A 14,642-nucleotide genomic window follows, 5' to 3' on the forward strand; every position below is an offset into this window, starting at 1 on the left:
CTTTTACGTCAAACAATTGGCTTCACAGGAAGTACTGAGATAAAAAGGATAAAATCCTGTTCCATTAAACTACAATTTATACAGAAAAATTATCAGGTAAATTAGTATGTGTTTTAGACACTTGAAAGAGTTAAAAGGCAGCATTAAAAAAGAAACATGTTCAGAAAAAGAAATCATAGATCCAGGATAGAATAAGGCATAATGAAAAATAGAACTAAATACGCTTTGAGCTGCAGGAAAAAAATATATAGATGGGAAACCTCAATTCTGGAAGGACCTAGACCAGAAACCATAGTTGACATAATGAGCATGTATTGTTTTATGGTGGTTTTAAAAAATGTGATTTTACAGGGCATATTTAGTAGAAAAATCTCCCAGTGAGATGACAGTCACTCTATATTTTTTACTGAAATAACTATCAAGAATAGGATGTTTTGTTCTAGCTTTTTCCATATCTGAAAGCTGTTGGTAAATTGGAGGGTATATTGGAACCCTAACTAGTTTTAACAAAGTCATCTTTTCTTGCCTTAGAGTTAATGGCTACAGCTGAAATTTAACTAGTAAACTTTCACTCCACATCAAGATTTTTTTTTTGTTACTTTTTATCATCAAGCATCCCTTTTGTAGGCAGAGATACTCATCAGTATAATAAAACAGGGTTTTTTTGATTTCAGGATGTTGCCACGTTGACCTCACTGAATTCAGCACTTATGTCAGTACCAGTGACACAAAAGATTGATTACTGCTTGATAAGTCACTAAGTAACCCATATTAGCAGCTACAGTCTCTGTATACTTATTCAAGAGAACCACATGGTTGCTCTACTGTCCAGACATCCCTAAAATGTTTAGATTTAGCGTTTCTGGTTATACTAACACAATAGTTTCAACTCTAAATAACTAACTAAACTGAAGTCCTCCCTAGGTACACAAAACACACTTAGCAAATTAGTCTGTTAACATACAGTATCATAGCTGACAGCATTTTTTTCACAGAGAAAGCTATTCTTTCTGTTGAGAGAATGTATGTATGGTTTAATGTAGTTCTTTATTTCACATGGGGGCTAAAAGAACAGAAGTTGTGTAAACCAAAGATGACAAACATTTCAGAGTCATCGGGGGCAAGAGAAGCAAAGAATTATAACTGGCCCCTGGTCTAAGACAACCACAGCTGAAAGAAGACTGAAAATCTAGACAGCAACATGTTGTCAATTAGCATTACTACTGGGAACAATATTTTATTTATTAATATTAATAGCACTTTCCATTAAAAATCATCTCACCATTTTTGTGGTCCTGCCAGTCAGCTTGAGTAGAGATAGCAGATTTTGGTATTAAGTAATTTCTCTTGTAAAAAGTATTTGCTGCTCATATTTAGTCTTTACCACATGCTTTGAGAATCCTTGTGCCTTTTTACAGACTAAAAGCATGAGATCTAGTTTCACATTTCTTCATATTATTTGGAGTTCCCTAAATAAATGCAACTGTTTAGAAAATCCTCCATACAGAGCTGCATCTCTAAACCTCATCTCCAGATGGAAGACATCAGACTGCAGGGATCCCATGTTCTTAATATGCAAAAGCATAAAATATTCAACACATTTTAAAAATTCTAAATTTTTAATGTTTAAAATACCAATCATTTTCCAGCAATCTAAGCTACTTTCTGGAATCCAGTGCCAAGCTCAGTCGATTTTCTTTGACAGAGAACATAAAAGACCTCCAGTACTGAAAGCAACAGAACCACAAAAATCTGAAATGTGGCTTAATTAGTGTTTGAGAGGCGTAGACCTATTGTGTATCTGTTAATTTTAATGTTTCAACAAACAAAGAGGCACACATACTTGGTAGCACTAGAATTCTAGGCAATAACTGAACCATAGCAAATAACAAGCCAGATGCTCTCGAAAATGTTTAAGTGTATGGCCTCCCCTTTGGTGGCATAATTTCCAATACAAAATTACTCTTGATGGCTGTACTCAGAGGTGGGATATATGAGATGACCTCTGACAACTGCAGCAGTTTCTTTCTGTGGGAAAACATTCATTCTGTTTTTCCACCAGGTTTCATATTCTTGAGCTGTTGATATGCTTTAAGTGCTGTTTATGAAGGGTTACACCAAGAAGGGAACTACTAGGTGTTTTATGACAAGATAGCTACTGCAGATTTGGTACATACTGTGATTTGTATCACCCATTTGAGCCTCAGCCATAAAGTTGCACTTTTTATCAGACATATTTGTGAATATATAACTGCTCTGAAGACATATGGTCAATAAATAATTCAAAGTTATCTATCTTCCCTGCAGACTTCTTAAACACCTACCACCTTTTAATATTTAGTTGACCTGGAAACAGTATTCTTTACTGCACTTCTAGTATAAAAATGTTTACTGACTGGCAGCAAACTATTGATTTCCAGGGCGATACCTTGAAAATAAACTGTTTTTCCCCCAGTATCTATCTGCTCTGCCTTCCTATCTGCTCTCAGCCCAGCGAAGCCTTGTTTTGCATTGGGAGTCCCTAAGAAAGTCTGTTTTTAATTATTGATTTCAGTATTATAACAATGTGATTGAATTAATTATTCCCTTTTCTCTTCCTTTCCCCCATCCCTTTGTTTTCTTTCAGCTCTATATCCATTTACAGTCCCAAGGAGAATCCTAATGCATTTGATGCTGCTGCTTTCTTCCAGTCTGTGGGAAATTTTCTGGGGATCTTTGCTGGATCATTTGCCATGGGCTCCTCTTACGCTGTTGTCACAGCTTTAATATCCTTTATTGTTTGTTTTCAGAGAGAAAAATCTATATATGTTGGAAAGGTTGTGTGGTGTCTGAGACTGACCATCTTTACTTTGAGCTTGAACTTCTGCACTGTGGATTCAAGACTTTGCAAACAATCAGATCATAAACTGACAGGAAATTTAATCTGTCTGAATCCACAAAGAACTTAAACACCTCTAGCTCCAAATTTTATCCAAATCTCTTTTTATCATTAGGCAAGACAGTTTGTAAATAATTACATTTGTGTACATGTGTTTTGAGGTTAAAACATGAATGGTGTATTTGTCTTATTTATGAGCTACAGATTAGCAGCATTTGTCCTAAATTACTGTACTATTGCTATACTACTATACTATTATATTAAAACACAAGGCAAACCACAAACCAAGCCAGTTAGTTTACCTAAACTAGAAATAAAAGGTGTATCTGTTGCCCTGCAGTTTTTGTTGCATTTTAGGATTCTTTGTGTAAAATACTGCTTAGACGGAAGAGCAGCGGTTTTCATCCTCCTTCCATTGTTGTAATGTTAAACTAAATGCCAGTCAGTGTGGAACTGGGCAAAATGAGTTAACCAGTTTTATTAATATGATGTGCTTGAGAGACTAAAGCCTGATTATATTCCTAGCAATAATTTCAATAATTCCAGGCTACAGAATTGAACTGATCTTCCACTTTGCAGAAATAATAAAGCCCTTAGGCCTTTGATTTTTTGAATGCTATTTGTCTTTTCACTTTTTCACATTTCTTGTGATACCAGGTGCATGTATATAATTCAGTTACTTGCAGCACTAAGTAGGCAGGAATATCTCATGTAAACAAATGCTGAGAAAAGAGTCTAAAATGCAACCAGTTAGGCATTAGCCCAAAAACCACAAGAGTACATATGTAGCTTTAAATGGCAGGCTTGTAGAATTCACCTATTTAAAACCTGTGCTGGATTTTCATCTTTGTTTGAAATGATTTAGCACCTGTGCAGCTTTTCTTGAATTCAACATGCATAGATGTATACTGTGGGGGAGTTCTCTTTCTAGCATCAGGCTGGGGGCAATTTCAGCTTACAAAATAGTTGCTTTTTATTTTTCCTTAGTTATCTTTCAGCACTTGACAAAATTTACAAAGCTGTGTGAGTTCCCCATGTTGGAGACAGGTCTGTTTTTCCTCCTATCTTGGAGTGCCTTCTTATCAGCAGAAGCTGCTGGTCTTACAGGTAAGTGTTGCATTTTACTGAATAAAAGGAGCTTTACAATATAGTTCTAGTGGGGAAAAATGCCACTTTTTGGCATTTCTAGTGTGGGAAGCTGGCATTATTTTAGGTGTTACATCTTATTTAAAGCTTCTAAAAGCCAGTTGCTGTAATGGATATACTGTCATCTTTAAGAACAAATCTGTAGCAACATTGAATATTTCTTCCAGACAAAGGTTTAGATCAGGCTGAAGTGCTCAGTCTTTGATTTTCCTTTCCACCTCTGTAGTCCCTTTAGCATTAGTGCCTGTGTTCAACTATAGAACCGGGAGCTTGTACACTGAGCATACCTCTACATTTTCTGCCCACCTGTATGACCAAAGATGAATGCAAGTACGAGGAACGGAATATACAGTGCCGTGGGACTGCCAGGGACTGTGCGCTCCTCTCCGTGCATTGCACTGCCATCCCTCCTCCTTGTCCGCAGTCACCAGGGACCAAACAGAGGACGGGCTCAACACCAGAGTGGGCTGCAGCCACCTCTGGATTTTTCTGAAAAAATAAAATTGTTTTGTTCAGGGCATCTATATAAACACCATTTGCAGAAGGATAGTCATGTCCCAGTGGCAGGTAGAAAGTCACATATGAGCTGATTGTTTCTTCGTTAACACTGAGAAAGGAATTGTGCACTCACAGTCCAAGTACATCCGCAGGGACTGCTTTTTAGCACATAAAGAGGCCACACAAGTTTAGGCAAAAACTGTAAATGGATAGAATTTGCCCAGATAATATTGTATTGTAACCTGTTAGTGTGATTTGAATGAAAAAACTTGATAATAGCCTGATCATTTTAATGTTCTCGATGCTGCCATTTCTGAAATCTAGTGCTGTAATTAATGTCAGGGAAAGTCATGAAAACTGCTTAATGGAGCGTTAATGCAGCCCATTCTATTTTGTTTGCAAAATTGTTCAAGAACTAAGTTTAACTTAAGCATTAGTGTTGAAAAGTCTTCCAGGCCAAAGAATGTGAGGGAAATCCTGGCTCCTCTGAAGTTGACAGACAGATTTCTACTGACTTTGATGGAGCCATCATGGTTACCTTTTTTTAGTACTAGCCACACAATCAAATGATTTCTGAATGAGTATTAACATCTGCATCTTCAGACATCTTTGCCTTGTATAATTGTGTGTCCTGCTTCATGCTAAAATCTTCAGGACAATGAATAACAAGAGCGGGCCATGAGTTGAACAGAAGGGTCATATTCTATCACATCAGATATCAGCTGGAATAAAGCTCTGTTTGTTGTCTTTATACTTAATGGCTCTTAAAAATGTGACATGATTCTTTGCTTACTACATAAAAATGGTAGCAAAGAAGGACGATTGTTAAACACTTGCCTGCAAGCGGAGGCAACGATTTCCCAAGCCAATGACTTCCAAAGAAAGGCTGGTTTAAAATACTTTCCAGCTAAGAACAACAATGTTATGTTTCATCCAGGAACAACTGCAAAATAGGTAAGTTGTATATTATATCCAAAAAGTGGGTTTGGAAGGGAAACACTAATATGTCCTCTCAGTGCTTCAGGCACTGCGGCACCAGAGGTAATTTCCATTTCCTGGGAAAAGGAACAGACTGCCTATCCAGACAAAAATAATTGACATATGTCTTTTTTGCATACTGGGAATGTGGTGACAGACACTGTAGCCTCTCCCATTAGTCACTCTGAGGAATGGGGTTTTTTCTTTTACAATATATAAAATATCTGAAACAGAAAACTCAATTATTGAACAGCACAGATGGTTTTTATTGTCACCATGGTAAGCTACTTTAAATGGCCAGAAAGAGAGTGGTAAACAAAGTCAAGATCCAATTAAAGAAAAAAAAAACACAGAAAATTGCAGGGAAATTAAGCTATTTCTTATTTATAGGGAATTGATATAGACAAATGAGAATTGCTCTGCCCACACACATATTGCAAGCAAAACATATCAAGCTATTTTAAGTCTGTCATTAGCCTTTTTTTCCTAAGTATGTTCTGAGTTTCAGATGGAAATCATTTAATTACAGTGTTGTGAAGAGGCAAAGTTTAATCTTGAAAATTTTATCAGCAGGATTGAGCCTTTGTCTTTTAGTTTCTGTGAAAGGCTTTTGTCAGAAGCTGTTAGGGTGAAAAACCTCATGGAGCCTTTCTTGTAGCTTCAGAAGTCCAAAGCTGTGCTTTCTAAACTCAGTGGCTTTATTAGTACTTTGTTGACATTACACTTCTGACTGGATATTTTCAGTTGTTTGGTTTAACCAATTTTGATGTTCTTTTCATCTTATCTCAATCTCATCTGAAATAGCTCTAACTCTCCTCCTTTCGAAGTACGATTTTAAACTTCCCGTTCAGCACTAAAATTACTGTGTTGGTTAATGTATTTTCAGTTGACTTTGAAATCTATACCTCCAACAGAAACTAAGATAGCTTTGATTTCTCATAGAAATGCTAATGGGATCTGCGTAAAACACAGTTAATGCGCGCAGTCTCCAAAACAGGAGTATGTGATGCACGAAGCACCTGCTGCAGAAAGCATAGGGAGCATGGGGGAAGCTCATCCTCTTGCAGAGCACACCCAGCTCTTCATCCGTTCACTGCATTTTCAGTCTTTTCCAGCTTACTTGCTTTGTCTTTTATCTTATTTAATGCATACATCATCTGATTTTACAATCAAGCGTGTCTGCCCTTAAAAGCAATCATTAGAACTAAGACAGCATCACAACCCCGTTACGACCACTGTGGACCAGTCCATTCAACGAACTGAATTCCTAGTTTAAAGTCTTTGATTTCAATAGATTTGCTTCAAAAATTAACTTGATTCATTGTACATTTATGTTACTATCTTCATGTTCCTCAGATATTGTTTCCTCTGTTCATTCCTTCTAAATGAACTTCAAAGGATTAACACTAGACATTAGTATTTCCCTGTAGCTATTAAATAATGCAACAGCAAAATAATTTTATTCTTATAATGATTTCCATACTAGGTCTTCCATCCCAAAGCCCTTTTTTTCTAATACTGAGATACGTCATAATTTATGAAGAGCTATAATATGTTTTGTGTATAGTAAGTGGTAGAGCTCACTGTTTAGCTTGTGGATTTTTTTTTTTTTAATAAAATGTGAAAGGATATTAATACAGGTCAGCATTTTACAAACTATTTCATTCCTCTATCTCAAGCTATCCCATCCTAACACAATGTATGGGCCAAATTATGGCTGAGGAATGGATATGATCAAACCAGCAAATAAAAATAAAAATTTGGGATGAATACACAGTTATTGTTATATTGATAACTGTAAATTATAAATGAATGTAATGGATATTAATAATATCACAGCTTGAAGAGATAGCTATATATGCATGATAAATTGATTCTTATACAGTATAATCTAATTTGTACATGTTATAATTTGCCCCAAAGTGACAGTCATTCTTGACTACTGAGCAAGGTTTCCATAACAGAATGCTACAGTAAGGGCAGTGTTAGTATATCTGCATTAATTTGCCAAACTTCATTGCAGAATATTTACTAGTAGGCTACAGAAAAAAATCATAAATAATTGAAATTAAACACTTGTCAAAATAAATGAGGAAAGTACAACTTGCAATATAATGTTCTTGCTGTTTTTAATTGCTTGTTCTCTTGCTTTATAATCACCAAACTCAATATTTTTTAACTGAATGCTCAGTCATTAGGCTATGTAAGATTCCATGATATACATTGGCATTTAATAGTCACCTAAGTTAGGCCCTTTGTATCTACAGCTGTTTGAACTTAGTAGATATTCAAATAAACAGAAATTAATATATCTGCAAAAAATGCACTCAAATATATCTGTGTGAATTTATTTGCTTGTATGTATTCATTTAATGAATACTTCAAAGTCATATGGAATTAATCAGTGTAAAAGCATCAAAATCTCAGCAAACTGCTCTACTTCCCTGGTGCAAAGTGTCTCCTGAGCAGGGTGAGAGATGCTCTGACAGAGTTGCCTAGGTCCTGAGAAAATGGTTTTTAAAACACATTCAAAGTCTGATTTTACATGTCAAACAAAACCTGCGCTATGAAGCTAAGAAGTAGAAAAGGTCAGGAAGGAAAGAAAGTCAGAGGGAATGTTAGAGGTGATCTTTGTTCCTTTGCTGGTTTCCAGAATCCTGCTGTGCAGAAAGAGACAGACACTGGGCAAGTTTCCCACTAGTTACTAATCCATTAGCTGCCTGCAGGACTTCAGAGGTAGCTCTGGATGGTCTACGTGGTGCTCCACGGTGGGGAACGTCAAGTGGATCCTGCGCTTTAGACTATGCTCAGAGACACACTTTGCTGACACACGTGTGGGATCCAGTACTCTGTACAGCTTCTGCCACCCCATTTGTGCTTGCAGCAGTGCACCAGGCTGTGCACATACTTTAAGCTGTACTTGACTCTGGCTAATGTTGGTTCTGTGTAGGAATTGCCTTTTAAGACAATAAGGGAATAGGAGACAGCTGTTTGTTTTTAGAGAAAAGAATATATTCTAGCACAGCATTAGGCTGAGATCAGTGATCAGTTGCATAATATGGGGCTAGGATATCCTGGCAGAGGATAAGTGTCCATGTTGATTTGGCATCCCACGGTTGCCAGTGAACAGAACCAGGATACATTAACCCTCTTAGCACGTCTACAGTCAAAGCTGGCATGCCTCACCACGGGAATTCCCATCTGAATCGCATGCAGTCGCTCTTCTGAGGTTACAGGAGTACAGCATCGAAGCTCAGGTCCCACCTGAAGCAGACGGGTGCAGTCTCAAAGCTCAGTCCTCAAACAAGGGCCTACACATTCCCTCAACTCTGTTTTGTTGCTTTCTGTCACTTCAGCAGAAAATCAACCTCAGAGGACTCCGGAGGTGAAAACTTCAGAAACAAAGCACCAGGCTTTGGTTCTGCATTGCCACAGGTCTGGTGAAAGAAGCCTTAAATCTTTGCTTCAGTATCAAGAAACAATTAGTCACACTTCATCCTCACAGCGAAAACAGACTGAATAGGGATGTTGTGCTACTGGTTTTCATTGCCTTAACACTGCAACGATTTGATGCAGAAGGCAGTGCCTCATTTTGTGCCACTCGCACATTCAGTCTGCACTGCATATGCCCAGTGGGCTCCGTGGAGATATCTTGACATAATTATGATTCCAAAGTAAATGTTATTTGATTTAAAGAATTTCTCTATTATCTAGTGCTCCTTGTTCTCTTTTCTCCACATTTCATCGCCCTTGATGTAAGACTTGCTCCTCTTGGTTTATTGTACTGTGACATTTGCAGTACATTGTGCATCGTTACAGAGACACCCCTGAAGCTCTGCAATGTTTCAAAGTGAGGATGAAACGCAGTCAGTTTACCTACAGGTATTTTCACATGAAGTTATATATTTTATCCAATCACTTACTCCTTTGTTTCCCTAGAAGGTACAGTTATTTTTTTTCTAAATTCCTTTTCTCACCATGAAATGACCTGACAACTGGAGGCACAATGTCAGTTTTTTCTCTTGGATTAGCAATTTCTGAAGTTTAGATTGTGGCCAGCCACTTCCAGGTTTGCATTAAAAGCACACTACTCATGCTGCCCTTCTCTGACAAAAGGCAAACATTTTTTCTTCCAGTTTTTCTTAGTGCCAGATATTGAAAAGCAAGGGTACATTTCCTTTTGCCTATTTGTGAAATGATCCATCAAGGATATTTATTCTCTTTCTCTCAAAATATAGGAATCATTTTTAAACTAATATTTATAAATTATTGTTCACACCTTCAGCAACAATATTTTTTTAAGATATGTTACTCCTGTGTCCTATATTATCTTTGGACATTAATAGCTTTTGTCCTAAGAAGAATTCTAACAAGTATTCAGCTAAACTAATGTAAGAATAATTTCTTTACTTGTACTAACAGCTAACAAACTATAACCATTTCTCTGCATGCTACATAGGGAGTGAAAAATCAAATACAGTGGTAGGCTTTAATTTCTTGTAACACATTATCAAAGAGGTTAAGCTCCAGCTGAATCCTTACTAATAGGTTTGTATGACTAACAGCATTTTATTGTGAGGTTTCTCATTTTTTATATTTCTATTAATGAAATTTTCTAGTAACTCTACATATAGAGAAAAGTGTCTGTATTGCACTCAGCAAGTTATTTCCCATTTCTTCTCAATTTTTTTTCCTATTCACTTTAAGTTAGCATTGTGTTTCTGCAACTGTAGTGCTAAATCTCTCAGTAATTGCTAATTTCACCACTTAAAAAAGAAACAATGTAACAGTATTGAAAAAGTGGGCTGGTCTCTAGCACCCTGAAATTAAATCACTGAGCATCATGGACTGGTAAAAAAGATCATCTCACTTTTTCCGCCTCACTGCATCTAATATATACTTTCTGTTTACAATTCCAATATTAGCCAATTTTTTTCTTCAGAAAACCCAAAAGTTTATATTTAAGTTTAATGAGAAAAGAAGAAACAAATCAATTTGTTTCTGACATATGCTACGTGCATTATAGCAATGTGGAGTCAAAGCAAATGCTGTCAGGAGAATATTGGACAGTTCTGTGAAGAAAGCTTGGAAAAATTTAATAACCTAATATATGTCCAGATAGCATTCTGTTTAGATAGTATTTTGCTGCCTAGCTGACTTCAAAATCCAGTTTTAATAGTTTTACAAAGAAATGCAGACTTCATCCAGCTTTTTCCTTCTAATGAGAGTTCCATTTTTGTCTCTAAGTGTTTTTCTCCTCTTTCCTTTGTAGTTGTATTAATATGTAATTGGTCTTTACTCTTAAGTAATCATTTTTAAGGAAATTCATTACAACAACTTTCTCCAAGCTTTTGAATGAAGATTTCATTGTTAGAGGCAAAGTAAGCCTTCAGCTGTAGCAATGGAAATATTCCATTGCATTCCCCCCAGTCTTCCCTGGAAACAGGGTTCTTTCAAAAATTTGGGGGTTACACTTACATAATTGCATGGTTCAGATCATTATTCCTATTTTAACTTGAGATTTTTTTCATTATAAGATCAATCCTTTTTATTTCACATCACTATCTCAGTTCTCTCAGTATTCTACCCATAGTTAAGGTTTCTTAGCAATCACAAAAATGTTTTATAATCATATTTGAATTTAACAGTCAATTTAAAAAATGCAAGACTTGGCGTGACGATGACTCATATAAAAGAAAGTGAATCAAAAAATGCTATCTCCATTCTTGTTACTGAGCCTGCAGCTAGTGATACTTAACAAAATTACCAACTGGCCATATTTTTTAACCGAAATTTCACTGTTTGAGCATACCATTGCATATTTTTAATGCTGTTAATTAGCCATGAGAATTTATAAACTCCCCAAATCAGTTCTGTATAATAAAATACAGCTTCTGACAAAAAAAGACTTAGGCCCATTTAAGAGAACAGTTAGACCTCAACAAAAAGATGAATTTCCCAGAACATATTGTAGAGGAAAGAAAATAAATATTAAAAAAGAAAGACACAGCAGTTAAAGCTCAGTGGAATTTCTGTTGGCTGCACTCTGTTCTGTAGAAAAAGTACAGGTAAGTTTACAATATAAAGAGAAACTAGAAGCAAAAAAAAAAAAGTCCACAGTGCTGTGTGGGGAAAAAAACATTTGCTTCTTCCTTTTCTTTCTGGTGGCAGTTATCCTTTATGCCAAATCTGTCTCATCATTTTTTTATTCCATACTTTTTTCTTCCATCAAAGGCATATTAATGCCAGGCCTCAGTTCTTCCCAGAAACAAGAGGCTTGCGAATACAGAAAGCTGGATGCTGTTAGACAATATTTTTGTGTTTAGTAACCCAAGGAATATGAGAAACTTGAGAAAGACCTAGCAGGATAATTATTTTAACTGCTATGTGTTGATGCTCTGCTTCCCTTGCTGCAGAAGCGGGGGTATGTCTAGAAGCTGATGAGAGCTTGCACGCTCCACACGCCTCGGGAAACACGTGTGGAAGTTTCCAGCAGAAAGATGACTGGAATGGACACAAACAAGCCCTGAGCTGTTTTGTGATTAATTATCAGCATAGACATGCCCCAAGTTTACAAAAAACAAACACAGAGCTTTCTTCCTGCATAGGCTTTTACATATGGTCACTGGTGGACACTTATTTTTGATTTTCTATTTTCCCCCCTCTGTGGGTTCCTCCTGCTTTATCCATGTCCAGGGCTGGCAGGAAATTGTAGTTACCATTTTTCCAGCTACTTTAATTATAATACTGCATTGCAATCATGTTCCTCAACAGTCCTAGTGAGTGAGGAACAGGGCCAGGGCTGGGGAGGAAGCATGCAAAAATAAAAAAATATTACTACAATATAATATTATTATATTCCTGACAGTCCTGCTGTCCTGCTCCTCATGACCTTCCACAGGCTGGGAAACATAATTACTGCCCTGAGCCAGTCATTCTGGGCAATGCAGCTTGCACCTACAAGAGCATCATTTGTAAGCAACACACACTGTCTACCTCGCAGATTGCTATACACTGCTCACGGTAAGGCTATGAGTCAGGCGTAGACTGAAATGCCTTTCCCCTGCTGTAGTCATTCAGCACCAAGCACTCACAAACCACTCAGGTAATAAAATCATCACAATTTTTTCCTTTCCTGTTCAGTCACTGCCAGAATTTTCCTGTAGTTTGAAGTTCTTTACATTACAGTTATGTTATAGTCTTGGTTAACTGTCAATCAGACTATGATCAGATGTTGCCATGTACTAATGCAAACAGACTGCCCTACACACTCGGGACAAATACACAACAGTGGAAATGCTATGAATGTGTGATGGAGCAGGTAGAAGATACAAGACCTCTAGGATTTTTAGAAAACTAAAAAAAAAACCACCTAGCTTGTTTGCAATATGCTCTTATAAAACATATTTTAGAGTTCTTTTGGTACAAAATGCTTTTAACAGTCTAATTAGCTTTTTTTGCAGCCCTCTGAAAAACCTAAGGAAGAAAACGGAAGCAGCTAACTCTGGCTTTTCTCTGAATTACAGGCATAGTCGCAGTCCTTTTCTGTGGAGTCACGCAGGCGCATTATACCTACAACAACCTGTCACCAGATTCCAAAATGAGAACTAAACAGGTAGAGTATCGAAATAACTGACCTTGTGTCTTCAGCTGGTGTAATGAATATATAGAGGTACTGGAATATAGCTGGATGGGATGTCATTAATGCAAAGCAAGAGGTTTATGTCTTTTTCAGGGGAAAGAGTAGAGATTTTACCAGGAAAACATTAACAATTTTCTGGGTAAGCAAAAAATATAATAAGCTATCCTTTCCAAGAGACCTGAAATGTCAATCTAGGAGATTAAAGTTAAGGAGATGATAATTTATACCAGCTTCCGTACAAAAATGCTGCAAATTTAAGAAAATGCAAGAGCTCTGGTAAATTAGAAGGAAATAGTCTGAGAGTTTGGATCCATGTGAATTTCTGCAAAGGGACTCTAGAAACTATGCAAGCCAGCCCACAGCCACGAGCAATGAAATCATTTCATTTTTGCCTCTTTAAAAGTCTGACACAGTCAGAGAGAGAAGGAATTTTTTCCTTTGTATTATTTAAACTTTGGAGACAAGAAAAAATTGGTTTTCTGGTTTTTACTTAAACAGGCGAGTACTGCAATTGTAATTATTTTGGAAAATGTGGTCAGTACAGGAATTGTGGCATTGCAATGTTGAAAATACTTTTCAGCCCAAGGAATAATGTTATACTACCTAGTCACTACCTGGCTCCTGTGAGCAATCATTTAAACGCACAATTTTCTTCCCTCATATGTCCCAAGAACCCCAGACCATAGAAAGTTTTATCTCCTAGAGCAACATGGGAACATATGGTCCAAGACTATAATTTTCATGATGCAGTCTGGTACCTTTTCTACAATTCCTCAGTGTTAAGTATTTCAGTTAAATGAAGATTTTATGTAGAAAATTTTGTCATTTCTTGCACATTTCAATTTAATCAAAAATACAATTTTCCATCAAAACCAGTCCAACAGAAAAAGTACTGGACACAGTATCAGTTCCACTGTCAGCCTCTCACAGGTTTTAAATCAGAAGTTTCTGGTTTGAACTCCCAGACTAAAATGTTAGCTAGTGAGCAGTAGGTCCTCTCAACTGCTCTTCTTCATCCCGGCAAAGGCAGATGCTTTCCAAAAGTATTCCAGCAGAGGATAGGGCCCTTCTCTGAAAACTGTACCATAAGGGAATAATGTGTATATCTACCATAGAATTGTTTCTATTTCACAGAAATACTGAATTACATGTGCTGTTTCCACCCTTGCATAGAACCATTACAATTTGAATACAAGACTTTGTCAGGAGTTCATCTGCATGATTCAGTGACATACAGGCCTAGTTATTATACTTCTGAATTTACTATAGCCTTACAACAGTAATTTGTAAGCACTAATAAAGTGAGAGAGAGGGGGGGGGGGGGGCGCGCCAAGGTATTTTTAATTATATACAAATATTTTCAACTACAGAATTAACTAACATTTAGTTTAAATGCAAATACCTTTTTTGTTCTTGTTCTCTCATTTACTCCCTCCCATTCAAAGGTTCAAAGTAAAATAGTGAAAATAAACTGAATCTACCCTTGAACACACAGAAAAG

General features: G+C 36.7%; 1 protein-coding gene across 1 annotated transcript in view; it reads left to right on the top strand.

Annotated features, from left to right (window-relative positions):
• Positions 1-14,642, top strand: part of SLC9A9 (solute carrier family 9 member A9) — a 224,500-nt gene that overhangs the window by 86,015 nt on the left and 123,843 nt on the right. The window contains exons 7-9 of the mRNA XM_067301844.1: positions 2,627-2,765; positions 3,880-3,985; positions 13,027-13,115. Of these exons, the coding sequence (XP_067157945.1) occupies positions 2,627-2,765; positions 3,880-3,985; positions 13,027-13,115 (334 nt within the window). The remainder of the gene's footprint in view (positions 1-2,626; positions 2,766-3,879; positions 3,986-13,026; positions 13,116-14,642) is intronic.

This window comes from Apteryx mantelli, chromosome 9, assembly GCF_036417845.1.
Source record: "Apteryx mantelli isolate bAptMan1 chromosome 9, bAptMan1.hap1, whole genome shotgun sequence".
NCBI classification, from domain to species: domain Eukaryota; kingdom Metazoa; phylum Chordata; class Aves; order Apterygiformes; family Apterygidae; genus Apteryx; species Apteryx mantelli.